At 39.3% G+C, this 16074-nt stretch overlaps 1 protein-coding gene across 8 annotated transcripts in view; it reads left to right on the top strand.

The window, feature by feature from the left end:
• The window catches only part of PRRC2C (proline rich coiled-coil 2C), a 35293-nt gene extending 27135 nt beyond the window's left edge, over positions 1-8158 (top strand). For 3 of the 8 annotated variants that reach the window (XM_031658652.1, XM_031658643.1, XM_031658644.1), the window contains 4 exons: positions 1565-1783; positions 2204-2307; positions 2930-3056; positions 6217-8158. In XM_031658652.1, coding sequence (XP_031514512.1) covers positions 1565-1783; positions 2204-2307; positions 2930-3056; positions 6217-6474 — 708 coding nt within the window. In that variant the 3' untranslated portion in view covers positions 6475-8158. Of the gene's footprint in view, positions 1-1564; positions 1784-2203; positions 2308-2929; positions 3057-3941; positions 4179-5714; positions 5768-6216 lie in introns of all 8 variants that reach the window. The other 5 variants (XM_031658640.1, XM_031658641.1, XM_031658645.1 and 2 more) reach the window with 3 other exon arrangements.
• The last annotated feature ends 7916 nt before the right edge of the window (positions 8159-16074 follow it).

Here is a 16074-nt window from a genome sequence, read left to right as displayed (position 1 = left end):
ACTATCTCCTCTAATAATTTCATTAGCTTATTCTTTAAAAGTGGTGGAGGGCTGGTGGGGGAACAAGTCATTAGTCATTTTCTTATAACTGTTTTTGTTTGCTATTTTAGGGAGTGATAATTCGGGAATATCTTATTGACATTCAGATTAAATGCAGTGTTTATATGAAAACAGAGATTCTTGTTCTTCTCATAGCTCATTTTGACCAGCCTTGAAAACATTATATAAAATATCTGTTTGGAAACTTGTGAATACTACTTATATTGTGTCCCCATGTACTTTGTGATTATTTGACATGTCCTGTGGATAAATTCAAAGATAGTTCTAATTCTTTCACTTTCTATTTTCTTCACTACAAGTAGCATTAACTAAACTACGTTGTACCTTTAATAGAAGAATGGAGATGTGGTTGAGGGTTGAGTGTCTCTTACCTAAATGCTTGGGACCAGGAGTGTCTCGGATTTTTTTTTTTTTTTTTAATGTTTGCGTATACATAATGAGGTGTCTTGGGATGTGGGGCCTGTCTAAACCTGAAATTCCTGTTTCATATATACCTTATACATATAACCTGAAGGTAATTTTAAGCAACATTTTAAATAACTTTATGCATGAAACAAAGTTCTGACCGCACTTCGACTGATCTGTCACATGAGGTAGGGTGTTGAATTCTTTTTTTTTTTTTTTTTTGAGACTGAGTCTCCCTTACCCAGGCTGGAGTGCAGTGGTACGATCTCAGCTCACTACAACCTCCATCTCCTGGGTTCAAATGATTCTCATGCCTCAGCCTCCCGAGTAGCTGGGATTACAGGCGCCCACCACCATGCCTGGCTAATTTTTGTATTTATTTATTTATTTTTGTAGAAACAGGGTTTCCGCATGTTGACCAGGCTGGTCTCAAACCCCTGACCTCAAGTGATCCACCCACCTTGGCCTCCCAAAGTGCTGGGATTACAGGCGTGAGCCACCGTGCCTGGACTTGGTGTCAGATTCTCTACTTGTGGTGTCATATCAGCCTCTCAGAAAGCTTTGGAGCATTTTGGATTTTGATTTTCAGATTAGAGATACTCAACTTGTAGTCACTAAGCAAAAGAAATATGTGAAATATATTAGTAGATGGATGTGTTATATTTATTTATTTTATTTTATTTTTTATATTTTGAGACGGAGTCTTGCTCTGTCGCCAGTCTGGAGTGCAGTGGTGCGCTCTTGGCTCACTGCAACCTCTGCCTCCTGGGTTCAAGCAATTCTCATGCCTCAGCCTCCCAAGTAGCTGGGACTACAGGTACACACCACCACGCCCAGCTAATTTTTGTATGGTTTTTTTTTTTTAGTAGAGATGGGGTTTTACCATGTTGGCCAGGATGGTCTCGATCTCTTGACCTCGTGATCTGCCCCCCTTGGCCTTCCGAAGTGCTGGGATTACAGGCATGAGCCACCATACCCAGCCGATGTGTTCTATTTTAAATCTTACTCAAAAGTATTTGAAGAGTTGTGTATAGTTGTATGAGTATGTCTGCAGTAAACAGAAACAAATTGCTTCAGTTTCTCTTTACTTATTTTCTAGGTTACAGTACCTTTACCAGCATCCCAGCTTTCCTTGCCTAATTTTGGATCTACAGGGCAACCTCTAATTGCTTTGCCTCAGACTCTTCAGCCCCCATTACAGCATACCACTCCCCAAGCACAGGCTCAGAGTCTGAGCCGTCCTGCACAAGTAAGCCAGCCTTTCAGAGGATTAATTCCTGCTGGAACACAGCATAGCATGATTGCAACCACAGGAAAAGTAAGTAAAGAGACATTTGCACAGGTTGTTTGAGAATTTAAGGTAGTGTGTTCAGATCTATACATTTGTGTTATCTAAAAAACTAAAATGTGTCGGTTCTTACCACCCTGCAAAACAAATCTCAAACCCCAGTGTATTTACATTTTATCTGTTTACTTTTCATGTGTTTGGCCCCATCTAGTTTTTACCTAATAACAAAGAATTCACAAATTTGTTGGAAGAATTGGATTTATAGTGTCTCTTGGGCTTATTTTATTACAAGTCTCTTTGGTCTGGTAATTCCATAATAAGACTATAGGAGTTTTGTACTAAGGTTTTTTGCCCTTTCCTAGATTACGTCTTCACATATAGGACATGTAAACACAGCACTTAGCTTATGGAATTAAAGAAATGTTAAGTTTATTTTATGCTTTTCCTCAGATGTCTGAAATGGAACTAAAAGCCTTTGGAAGTGGCATTGATATAAAACCAGGCACACCTCCAATCGCTGGTAGAAGCACCACACCAACATCTAGTCCCTTCCGGTAAAATGGGCATTTAAATTTGCTTATGAAATTCCAATTTGGTCACTATTTGTTAAATACTTATCAGTCCTGTGTGACATAATCCCTTTTCCAAGCAGAAAAGGAATTATTAAGACATTCTTTTTGATAGTTTTGTCTAAAATGTTAAGCTTTTAAATTATTTGTTTATTGTACTATATTTTAAGTAAATTCTTTTGTTACAGAGCAGATCTTTTTTTCCTTTATTTTTTTTTGAGACAGAACCTCACTCTGTTACCCAGGCTAGAGTGCAGTGGCATGATTATAACTCACTGCAATGTCAAACACCTGGGCTCAAGCAATCCTCCTGCCTCAGCCTCCTGAGTAGCTGGGACTACATACACATGCCACCAAACCTGGCTAATTTTTTAAAAAATATTGTCCAAGCTGGTTTCAAACCAGCCAATCTTAACTGGTAACTGGTATCCTTTCTTACCTCTGCTCCTCCAATGTCTCTCTTCTACCAGAATGTTTTGGTAACTCATCACAGTAATTTTTACCAACTACCAAGTATGATGAAAATACTAAGAACAGTGTTTGCAAAAATCTAACAGCATTATTTACTTGGTATTACTATACTGACTAGTAACGGCTTCTTCCCAAGGGCTACTTCTACAAGTCCGAACAGCCAGTCCAGCAAAATGAACAGCATTGTCTACCAGAAGCAGTTCCAGTCAGCCCCTGCCACTGTGAGAATGACACAACCATTTCCTACACAGTTTGCACCCCAGGTGGGCAGATATAATTAAGAAATGAGTATTATTGACTTAAAAATAGTTGCTAATCTGGATAAATTGTGATCTTGCCTTATGTTAGCCAGTTAAGTACAGTTTTTAATAAAAAGTTTCTGAATTTAACAATAAATTTATTTTATAAAGATAGTCTGCGATTTATAGCCAGACATAGTAATTGTTTAGTTCTAAAGCAGACAAGAGAAATAGTTTTAAGATTCCCCACACAGCTCTGATAATTTGAGTCCTTTTCCTTTTAACTTTTTTTAAGGAGTTGACTTTTCAGCGAAGGGTCCCAGTGCTTGAAGTTTTCTAGGTTTAAAGTTGGTTTTTGTTTTTGTTTTTAAGATATTTATGTGCAATTGAGATAAAATTTCCAAGAAGGTGTTTTAATATATGTATAAAAATATTGGCTTCTCTTCCCCTTGCTGATCATATAAAAGGACTAACTAAGAACTCTCACAAACTAGAACTGGTTCCTGAGAAATTAACATTTATTGAATTAGTATTGATTTTATTTATCTTCAGATTACATTTGTTACAGGTGTGTGCCTTTTCTGTAACTGTACCTTTTAAAAAGATAGCCTAATTAAAAGTCTTTATCCCCCCCTTCAGAATTTACAACTGAGATACTAGGACCAACTGAAGTGCCATAGCATGCTTTGCCTAATTTTTCTGTTAAACTCTCCAAGCATGGCCTGTTTATTCTTTGTCCTTGTTAATGAAGTGGCACAATCCATACACTTCCTTTCACTGGTAGGATGGGCACAGATTTACTCTGGGATAAGCCAACCTGGTCTAGTTGGCAGTTTTTTTTTTTCTTTTTTTTTTTTTTTTTTTTTTTTTTAACAGTTCAATGTTGTATGTTTTGTTTTTTTCACTCAGATTCTCTCTCAGCCTAACCTGGTCCCTCCATTGGTAAGAGCCCCACATACTAACACCTTCCCAGCGCCTGTTCAGAGGCCACCAATGGCACTGGCCAGTCAGATGCCTCCTCCGCTGACCACAGGCCTCATGAGCCATGCTCGTTTGCCACATGTAGCCAGGGGTCCTTGTGGATCACTATCTGGAGTCAGAGGTAATCAGGCCCAGGCTGCGTTGAAGGCTGAACAAGACATGAAGGTTAGTACAGTGTTAACAGCCAACAGATCAAGAATCTGTCTCTGAACCATGTCTTAAAATGCCTCTGGACCCATAACTGTATATCCAGGCATTCATTGTCTTAGTAGACTTAACCAAGCTAACTACTTTTATTCATTTCCCCCTTTTTTTTTCTTTTTTTTGCCCCATTCCCATTCCTTTCATCTTTTTTTTCTTTTTGTTTCTTTTTCTTTTTTTTTGCAACTGTAGTCAGGAAACGCATTAATGTCTTAAACTGTGGCCAAATGAATTGTTATCAGATAAATATTTGAGGGAGATCTGAGTTTAGATGCAAAATTTTTTTTGGAATAGCAAAGAAGTAATATGAATTATTATAGACTTCCCCATTTTCTTTTTTTTTTTTTTTTTTAATTTTCTTCCCCCCTTTCCCCTGACTCTCCTCCTCCCAGCAGCTTAAAATATAAATCATGGTTATATGAAAACTCTGGAATGGGTAAGATGTGTTACCTATCTTGGTATTTTTTCCATTATGAGTCATCGAAGTACAGTTTTCTTCTCAAACTGTTTTCATAGCCTTTTTGGCCCACCACATGAGGTGGCTGTATTCCACAGTGGATTGTGCAGTTTAGATGAAGAACTCAGAAAAGCACTTTGGGATCCTTCATGATGAAAGGCACTGATAAACATGGGGTTTGCTAATGCAGAAAGAGTGCCTTTAGGAGTCTGTGTGGGGACAGTTTTGTAGCATAAACCTTACATGTCTGCCAGTACAGCCAGTTGAATCCATTTATTTCTATATTTACTTTAGGCTTGACTTTCAGGGATCTTAGTAATTTTGCCTGTTTTATCACTATATATGTCATGAGATCAGACTAGAAGAAAGAAAAGCTTACCGCTTTCAAACAGGGAAATGTGCATAGTAATGCTTTACTCTGAATTAGAAACATGTTTATGATAATCCTATTCGAAAATTTGATTGATGGATTGATTGATTAAAGTTTCTGGGGGCGACATCCCTAGTGTTTCTGATCCTGAGTAATCCCTAAAGACTACCCAGCAGCAAAACTTTTATTAAATAATTATCTACTTTTATTAAGGCTGTATGCCTAGGATTTCCATCTGTTTGTTATAATTAGAAATACCAGTGTGAGTAAAAATCTTCGGAAGTTATTTGGCCTTGGATTCCAGTTCTGCTTCTGGCTCCTTGGCCCTTGATTTTCACATATTCCCATGTTGGAAATAACATTAGAGCTTTATAATCGTAATGGGGTGGGAAAGGGTACAAGCTTCTTGAAAATTGCTTCAGATCTTTGGATAGTACAGGTTACCTGTAGAACATGAAGCATTTTTTTTTTTTATATGCAAGAAGGATGGAAAGTTAAGTTTTAATTGTGAATGTTACAGTGGTAAAATTTACAGATTGACGTAAGTATATTTTTGGGGGCACATAGTCAAAACTAAGAAATTATTTACCAGCTCAGAATGTGGTAGGAGCTATCAGAACTTAGTGATCAAGTGAAGTCGTAGTTACTAATTTCTGATGCTCTTCCCCTGCAGAAGAGAGCTGTGGGAAGAGGACTCAGCCACAAGACATTTGGTCCTAGGTGTTGGTAATGCCACAATATAAGTGCTTCCTTTTCATTTTATTGTAGACCACATATTGATAACTAGAAGTTTTAAGTGTTACATGTATGTTTTCAGATTTGCAAACAGGTTCCCTAAATAAAATGTAATATCAATAAGCTTATTGTTCCAGAGAAGATACAAATCAGCAGCAATTTATATTTTATTATTTTATGAGAGGGCAAACCTTGAAAAGGTGGTGGGAGGTGGTCCTGTGGTTTCCTTTTTTTTTTTTTTTTAATCACATGGAATATTTCAAAAATAGGAAGAAATCTATGCATTAAAAGCTCAAAGATCAATGAGGTACCTTTTGGCTTTGGCCAAACCAGTGTGGGGAAAACTGATTTGTGATTGGTAAAAGAATTTGAACCAAGATTGATTTGACAGGCTTTGGTAATGCTGCAGTATTTTCAGTTATTCTTTCTTATTTTTTAAGGCAAAGCAGAGAGCAGAGGTTCTTCAGTCCACGCAACGGTTCTTCTCTGAACAGCAACAGAGCAAACAGATAGGAGGCAAAGCCCAGAAAGTGGACAGTGATTCAAGTAAACCTCCTGAAACACTGACCGACCCTCCTGGTGTCTGTCAGGAAAAAGTAGAAGAAAAGCCACCCCCTGCACCCTCCATAGCCACCAAACCTGTTAGAACTGGACCAATCAAACCTCAGGCGATCAAAACCGAAGAAACAAAATCTTAAAGGCTATGGTTTATTGCAGGGGATTGGGGGTGGGGGGAGGGAAAACATGGAGAATTAAATCAGATAATGCCAGCAGCCAAAGGGGCAAAATGGTCTGTGACATTATCCTGTTCAGAGCTTGGAGATATACAAGGGACATAGGAGCAATTTACACTGACACATAGCTGCTGTACCAGTAAAAATGAGGCTTTGCAAGCTTGTACCTACTATATAACATGCGCTCGGTTGATGGCCACACATCTTCAGTCAGAATTTATATATAAATATATGCACCCATTTTTTTGAGTGCATATAATTTAGACCTAAAAATCCTTATGATTAGATGAAACACCAAAAATATAAGGAAAATAACACAGCAGAGGAATAGCTCAGCCTGAACAGTGTGATGGTCCCAGCTAATACATCAGATGCGGTTTTTTTGCTCCCTTATGTTCTTTGGATATGGTTATGGCATTTGTAGGCTTGGAGGTGAAGAACTGAAGATAACTGGTGCTGGATAGAGGAGCCTTATTTTTTATTATGGCAGCTTGCTATTTTTATAACATGGTGATTGAGTCGAACACAATCAAAGTACAGTAGTAACTGATCTCCCCTTCTTCCTGGATGAATGAGCAGATGATTAAATACTGATATGAGCATCCTTGAACCATATCACAGTGAGCAGTGTTTGGCTACTGCTTCTGTTTGAAATGATGCTGTTTTGGTTGTGGTCCGAAGCTTTAAAGCGCTACTTAGCATCTCCTTTCTTCCATGGAGCTCTCACCATTCAAACATGACAGATTTGGTAAAATGCTAGTTAGGTTGAGTCTTCCTTGCCCCACTCAGTCATCTTTGTATGAATCCCATGGTTCTGGGTTTTTTTTCTTTTTTTCTTTTTTCTTTTTTTTTTTTTTAAAACCAGTTTTTAGCTGGTGTTTATGAAGAACAGTGAGTACCTAGAACTGTGCCACTAATTAAAGGAAATCCTAAGAAGGTGCATTTCTTTACAGAGCTGTGTCATGCCATCCTTTGGGCCCTCTGCTGGAAAAGTAGAATCAAGTCTCAAATAATGCCTTTTTAATTGTATCCTCTAGTATTATAGATATAGGACAGTACTGTATCATACCTCTGTGAATGTAAAATATCTTGTACCTGCTTTATGATACGTAGTAGTGACCGTGCTTTATCAGAGCTGTTTTTAATGATGTTATTCTAGAATGTTTTATTTCCAGATGATGATTCAGAAGCTAATTTTAAAAAATGGTGCCAGGTACCACAACAGTAACAGAACTTTGCAATTTTCTGGGGTTTTGTTTTTTACCTTCCCCCCCCCCTTTTTTTTAAATGGAGTGTGCTGGATGTCTCTATAATTTTATTCAGATGACTGCAGAACCTGGAAAAGCTGTTGCTGCTATTGATGCATAACATACTGCTATTGGTCTTTTTATATAAATATATATATATATACATATATATATATAATTTGAATTTTTGGAAACTTTAGCTGTGCTGTCAACTTTGGAAAAAGTATCCCAGTTTACTGTGTTGAGTTGGCATTGTACAGAAATTAACAGCCATATTGGTCTAGAAACGTTAAACTTAATTTTTTCCATTTGTACAGGGGTGACGCACTGTATTAAATATGTAAGGTCTTATCTACATGGGTTTGATTACAGAAACTAATAAAGTATTCTCTAAATAATGATTCTTGGAGCTTCTAATCATTTCCTAAAAGAGGGTTTGTCATGTATTAAAAATAGTGGTCAAGAGTACTGGCCGGTCACAGTGACTCACGCCTATAATCCTAGCACTTTGGGAGGCCGAGGTGGGTGAATTGCCTGATCTCAGGAGTACGAGATCAGCCTGGGCAACATGGTGAAACCCCATCTCTACTAAAAATACAAAAAAACAAAAAGTACATTATACGGCCGGGAGCAGTGGCTCATGCCTGTAATCGTAACACTTTGGGAGGCCAAGGCAGGTGGATCACCTGAGGTCAGCAATTTGAGACCAGCCTGGCCAACATGGCAAAACCCCATCTCTACTAAAAATACAAATTTAGCTGGGCCTGGTGGCAGGTGCCTATAATACCAGCTACTTGAGAAGCGAGACAGGAGAATTGCTTGAACCCAGGGCAGGAGTCGGAGGTTGCAGTGAACCGAGATCATGCCACTTCACTCCAGCCTGGGCGAAAGAGTGAAACTCTGTCTCAAAAAAAGTACATTATACTCTAGAAAAGGATTATCATCCAAAGCCTTGACTTCTTGCTTTGAAGAACTCTGAAAATTATTCAACTAAAGTAACTATTGTCAGTGGCAGTCATGGCTCCTGTTCTGAGGTAGCCAAACTCATATTGAAAACAAATCTATCCACTGGGTGTGGTGGCTCATGCCTGTAATCCCAGCTCTTTCGGAGGCTGACGTGGGCCGATCACCTGAGGTCAGGAGTTCAAGACCAGCCTGGCCAATATGGTGAAGCCCCGTCTCTACTAAAAGTACAAAAATTAGATGGGCGTAGTGGCGCATGCCTGTAGTCCCAGCTGCTTGGGAGGCCGAAGCAGGAGATGTCAAGGAGAAAGAAGTTTTCTTGATGCATAGTGCCAGATGTTGAAAAGAGTTTCACCATCTTTTGGTCAGAAGCTGAAGGACCAAAAATAGATCTCAGTATTATTTACGTTTGTATTTTTCATAGCTTTGTTAGCATGTTCACGAACATCATCACCTGCCCTAAAAGGCTATAGGGCATTTGTATCGTTTACTCAATTTATGAAATGAAGTACTGAGGGATTGTAGTTACTTATCCTAAAATCCCATGTTCCGAACATATTGCTTCCAGACCCAGCTTTAAGAAAACTAGTTATTCAGTCACTAATGACACGTGCCTTCTTAACTCATGGATACTGCAATTCTTAAACATAAGATACCCAAGTTTTAATGGTTTTGTCTTGGGTAGAGACAGGGTTTCTCCATGTTGCCCAGGCTGGTCTTGAACTCCTGATCTCAAGCAATCCACCTGCCTGCCTCAGCCTCCCAAAGTGCTGGGGTTCCAGGCGTGAGCCACCGCACCAGGTCTGATACTTATTAGTAGGCTCTGCCTTGATCCAAGTTTTCAGTGTAGGGTTTTTCTCAAGATACGCTCTAAATTAAAAGCTGTGGTTTATTGCAGGGAATTGTGGAAAGAGGTATGATGGGTAAGAATGGGAATCAAATACTTGCCTTACCAAATACTTGCCTTATCAAATACACTGCAGTTGTCGGTATTTTTCATATTCTAGTTTTTAAGTTTAATCCTCCTAAATTTTAAGACTTAATAGGTGACCAGCTATACATCTTGCATTACCCCCACTTGCAAACCAGCAGGCATGTGCTATTTGGTTGTATTCACTGTTAAAATATCACTAATACCTTGGGTCCTTTGCTAGAACCTGTGGTGGAAAAATGGCACCAAAAGCATATCGAATGAAAGTAAGGTAATGTATATTAATGTCTCTCTGCAGTTTGGCCATGCAATTTTGTCTCTGGCTTCTCTGACATGTGACAGAATAACCCAAAAGGTGTTGCAGTTAATAGTTGACTGTAGATATTTGGTCACATAAACTTCTGAACATTCTCTGTCCCTTGAGCTGCCCTGGTAGAAGGTAAGGGGAGTCCAGGTCCTTGCCCCTAGTTAGTAACAAATAGTGTTTATGATAGAAGAGTGATTGGGGGAGGAGGGTTGGGGAATGAGAGGAGGGGATCGTTTATAAAGTTCCAACAAACTCTTGGCCAGAGGCAAGATACAGAAGGTAGAATGAGTCAGAAGCTATTTAAGTGTGTCTTTTCTAACAAGTAAAGTGATTTTTCGTGTTGCCATTGCAGCATATTTCATAGATGCTTACCGTTTTCAGTACTGACTTCACATTCCCCTGCAACTTTTTTTCCATCTTATGAATAAATATAAAACTATATCATAGTTTGACAGACCTAATTATTTTGTAGGTGCTTTAGAAGCAGAACTAGAATTGGTGGTTAGTTAGTTAAAGTGGAAAGTCACAGAGTCTAGATACTTTGATTGCTTGTTTTAGAGGAAGGTCTACACCATTTCTTTGAGATGTCTGCTGCCTAGATCTATTACATATGCATCATCTATAGTTTTCAGTTTTGTCTTAAAGAAATCTGAATAGAGAATTCCCTTGAACCACAGATACCTTCCCTCAGTTTTCCAGCTTTGCTCGTACCCTTAATTTGACTACAGTTTTTAACAGTAAAAATTGTAGAAATCAAGTAATATTGACAACTAAACTACCTACTAGCTAATAGTCATCAGTCAGCATGTATTACCTTGGAAGTGTTAAATAGAGTTTGATTAGGAACCACAAATTTACTTCATAATGTAATGTAATTATTTTTTTAAAAACTTCTCTCAACAGAAAGGAATAATGTGCTACAGGAAAAGGAAAACTTACCTGAGGCAGAGAGTTTAAGCAAGAGGTGAGTCTCTGGTATAATCAGGCAGGGAGTCAAGTATTAACTCTGTATGTGTCAGGTGCTGGGAATATTGAGGACAGTTTCTTAACACAGTCTGGAGTGTGAGTGGAGATACATGTGGTAGCTTTGAGGCCTTTCAGGTTTTCGTCACTGATAGATACCTAGCCCTTATTTCATGGATGCCTCAAACCCCATCTTCCAGTCTAAGTTTTCCCCCCTAATCTATTTGCCTGTACTACTTAACCTTCTAAATCTTTCAGAAGTTTTTAGTCAGTCCCGATCTGGCCTTCTCACCATTTCTTCACATACTGGCCAATATTTAGTAAGTAGAATTGCGTGTAAATTTGGGTCTTACTGGTATATGAGCAAAGAAAGCAATTCAATAATTTCCTTATCTGAGCTGAAAAATGCACTAATGTTCAGTGGAGAACAGAGGGAATTTCAATAAGCAGAGCCTGTGGTTCCAGGTGAATAAGTCTTAAGTTCAAGGATGGTATAGAGGGACAGAGATGCATTCTGGCCCTCCAGGGTTAGATTTGCCAAGAGGCAAAACAGTTAATTTCAGACAGTTCTGTGGAACTGATAAAATCTGGTTTACTTAGGGCAGTGGTTTTCAGATTAGAAGTACACACTATTAAACAGAAGCAATTCCACTTTAAAATTTTGCTTGGCTAAAGGATTCAGTGGCTATTTTTTTAAAAATTACCAATGCGAATAAGGTTTATTGGTTCCGGGGAGGAGACACCCTCTCTAGTATGAGAAGCTGCGAAGAAGGTTGTACTGGGAGTAAAAACCACACTCTTCACAGAAGCTGATAGTGATACCCATTGAGGAGACTGATTGGGCCTTAGCTTTCTATAACCTGGGAACATGAATGGGTGCTATAAAGTTTCCTGTGACATGACTCGGTTATCAGAATTGTATCTCCAGCTTAGAACTTTACAGGGAAAAACTGGAAATTACACATAAATATCACCCACTTGCTCCCTCCACCCCCCACCTTTATAAGGTAGGTAATATTATTTACACATGCAGAGAATGAGGTATGATAGCCTGCCCAATGATACACAGTAAGCAGAGGAGGCAGGGTTTTTTGGTCCAGACAGTCTAATTCTTAAGCATAAGCTCTTTACTAAGCTACACTGTTGTGAAAACACTGTACTTGAAGTTACAAACATACCTCGTTTTACTGCACTTTGCAGATACTGCAGGGTTTTTTCTTAAAAAAAATTGAAGGTTTTTGGCAACCCCATGTTGAGCAAGTTCATTAGTGCTATTTTTCTAACAATGTGTGCTCATTTCCTGTCTGTGTCACATTTAATAACTCTCAAAATTATTTCAGACTTAAATTATCAAGTTATGGTGATCCAGGATCTTGAACGTTACTAGTGTAATTGTTTTGGAGCCTCATGAACCACACCCATAAGACGGTGAACATAAATGCACATGTTCTGATTGCTCCCCAAACAGACTGTTCCCTCTCTCCCTCTTCTCAGGCCTCACTATTCCCTGAGACACAATATTGAAATTAGGCCAATTAATAGCCCTACAATGGCCTGTAAGTGTTAAAGTAAAAGAGGAGTCGCACATCTCATTTTAAATCAAAAGCTGAAAATGATTAAGCTTAGTGAGGAAGGCATGGCAAAATCTGAGATGGGCCAGAAAGATAGGCCTCTTGGGTTCATTAGACAAGTTGTGAATGCGAAAGACAAATCTTGGAGGAAATTAGAAGTGCTACTCCAGTGCAGTGAATACACAATGATAAGAAAACAGAAGAGCCCTATTGCTGATACAAAGTTTTGGTGGTCTGGATAGAAGATCGAAACAGGCCCAACATTCTCTTAAGCCAAAACCTTATCCAGAGCAAGCCCCTAACTCCAATTCCTTGAAGTCAGAGAGGTGAAGAAGCTATGGAAGTAAAGTTTAAAACTAGCAGAGGTTGGTTCATGGAGTTTAAGGAAAGCACCCATCTCCATAACATTAAAGTGCAAGGTGAAGCAGCAAGAGTTGATGTGGGAACTGCAGCAAGTTGTCTAGAAGGTCTAGCTGAGATAATTGATGAAGGGGCTGTGCTAAATAGCAAGTTTTTAATGTAGACAAAATAGCCTTCTATTGGAAGCAGATGCCATCTAGGCCTTTCATAGCTGGAGAGAAGTCAATGCCTGGCTTCAAAGCTTCAAAAACTGACTTGTTAGGGGTTTATGCAGCTGGTGACTTTAAGCTGAAGCCAATACTCACTTACCATTTCGAAAATCCTAAGGCCCTTAAAAGTTAAGCTAAATCCACTCTGCCTGTGCTCTAGAAATACAACAGCAAAGCATGGACAACAGCACATCTCTATAGTGTGGCATATCTAATATTTTAAGCCCACTGTTGAGACCTCTTGTTCAGGGGCAGAAAAAAACCAAACACTCAAAATATGATAAGATCGTTGACAATGCACCTAGTCACTCGAGCTGTGATAGAGATGTACAAGAAGATTGATGTTTTCATGCCTGCTAACATGACATCCATTCTACAACCTATGGATCAAGGAATAATTTTGACTTTCAAGTCTTATTTAAGAAATACTAGGCCAGACGTGGTGGCTCACACCTGTAATCCCAGCACTTTGGAAGGCCGAGGCGGGTGGATCACAAGGTCAGGAGTTCGAGACCAGCCTGGTGAACATGGTGAAACCCCATCTCTTCAGAAAGTACAAAAAAAAAAAAGGCATGGTGGCACATGCCTGTAATCCTAGCTACTCAGGAGGCTGAGGCGGAAGAATTGCTTGAACCCGGGAGGCGGAGGTTGCAGTGAGCTGAGATCACGCCACTGCCCTCCAGCCTGGGTGACAGAGTGAGACTGTCTCAGAAAAAAAAAAAGAAAAAAAGTACTAATACATTTTGTAAGGCTACAGCTTTCATAAATAGTGAGTCCTCTGATGAATCTGGGCAAAGAAATTGAAAACCATGTGAAAGGATTTACCATTCTAGATGCCATTAATAACATTTGTGGTTCATGAGAGGATGTCAATATCGACACGAACAGGAGTTTGGAAGAAGTTTTATTCCAACCCTCACAGAGCCCTGGGGATTCAAGGAGACTTCAACGGAGGAAGTAAATGCAGATGTGGTGGAAATAGCAAGAGAGGTAGAATTAGAAGTGGAGCCTGAAGGTGGGACTGAATTGCTGCAATCTCATGATCAAACTTGAACAGATGAGGAGTTGCTTCTTACGGATGAGCAAAGACCGTGGTTTCTTGGGATGGTACCTACTCCTTGTGAAGATGCTGTATGTGTTGTTGAAATGACAAGAATTTAGAATTTTACACAAACTCAGTTAATAAAGCATTAACACGGTTTGAGAGGATTGACTCCAACTTTGGAAGAAGTTCTACTGTGTGTAAAATGATATCAAACAGCATCACGTGGTACAGATAACTCATTCGTGAAAGGAAGAGTCAATTAATGTGGCAAACATCATTGTCTTATTTGAGGAAATTGCCACAGCCACCCTGGTCTTCAGCAACCACCACCTTGATTAGGCAGCAGCCACCACCATCAAGGCAAGATTCTCCACCAACTAAAAGGTATGACTTGGTTGGATGCAGTGGCTCACGCCTGTAATCCCAGCATTTTGGGAGGCCAAGGCACGTGGATCACTTGAGGTCGGGAGTTTGAGACCAGCCTGACCAACCTGGAGAAACCCCATCTCTACTAAAAATACAAAATTAGTCGGGTGTGGTGGTGCATGCCTGTAATCCCAGCTACTCGGGAGGCTGAGGCAGGAGAATCGCTTGAACCCAGGAGGCAGAGGTTTCAGTGAGCTGAGATCGCGCCATTGCACTCCAACCTGGGCAACAAGAGCGAAATTTTGTCTCAGAAAAGAAGATATGACTCACTCGAGGCTCTGATGATCATTAGCATTTTTTTTTTTTTTAGCAATAAAGTATTTTAAATAAAAGTGTATGCATTTTTTTTAGACAGAATGCTATTGAACACTTAACAACCATGTAAACATAAGTTTTATATGCACTGGACACCAAAAAAGTCCATGTGACTTGTTTTATTGTGGTGGTAGTCTAGAACCAAACCCACAATTTCTTCAAGGTATCCCTTGCTAGCTGAGTAACCTAAGAAAAATCACTCAGCTGGGTGCAGTGTCTCAGGCCTGTAATCCCAGCACTTTGGGAGGCCAAGGTGGGTGGATCACGAGGTCTGCAGTTCAAGAGCAGCCTGACCAAGAGGGTGAAACCCCATCTCTACTAAAAATGCAAAAAAATAAGCTGGGCGTGGTGGCAGGCATTACAGACCTGTAATCCCAGCTACTTGGGAGGCTGAGGCAGGAGAATTTCTTGAACCCGGGAGGCAGAGATCACACCACTGTACTCCATCCAGCCTGGGCAAGAGCGTGAGACTCCATCTCAAAAAAAAAAAAAAAAGAAAAAAAAAAAATCACTCAACTTTCATATGTCTGTTTTTCTACCTCTAAAATGGAGATGATTCTATCTTCCTTACGGAGTTTTGATTAAATGACATAAAGGGGTTTTTAGAAATATACATATACAATGCTTGTTTGGTAGGTTATTAGGTTACAGTAAGATCACTTAATTGCCTTGTTAAATATACATATCTAAGTCTAAACCAGCATCTGTACTTACCAGAAAGCTGGATTTTTCCAGAGTTAAGTAACTTCTGTAAATACAAAATTTAGGTCATTGTTTCTCTCTCCCACTTCAAACTATGCTGAGAGGTCCTAGGCTCCTCAGAGGTGTCTCAAAGTATGAGAAAAGCCAACTTGGTAAATAAATGTAAGCCCTCTCTCCATTTTCATCTGTGTATTAGGGTACCATGGAAGACTGAACTTCTAAAATGTGGTTCTCCAAAAAAAAAGATGCTTAAAACCATTGACATCCTTTCTTATTCTATGGTTTCTATACTCATTCTGAGATGTTGGCATGGGCCCAAAGTGAGCTCTGGATTTTTCCCTGCCATTCCAACACTTGTAGGTCTCTGGTAGTTCTTAGGCCCTTCTGTCCATATGGGTTAAGGCAGCATGAAATTCCTCAACTCCAAATAGTAATCATTTATTTGTTTGTTCAGCAATTCTGTATTTATCTTTGGCCAGGGTGTACAGAAAACAGTGCAGTCTGTGTTCACAAGTCTGTTCTTAT

Source organism: Papio anubis, chromosome 1 (genome assembly GCF_008728515.1).
Source record: "Papio anubis isolate 15944 chromosome 1, Panubis1.0, whole genome shotgun sequence".
Lineage (NCBI taxonomy): Eukaryota > Metazoa > Chordata > Mammalia > Primates > Cercopithecidae > Papio > Papio anubis.
Note: the sequence above shows the minus strand (reverse complement) of the source record. Positions and strands in the feature narration are given on the sequence as shown.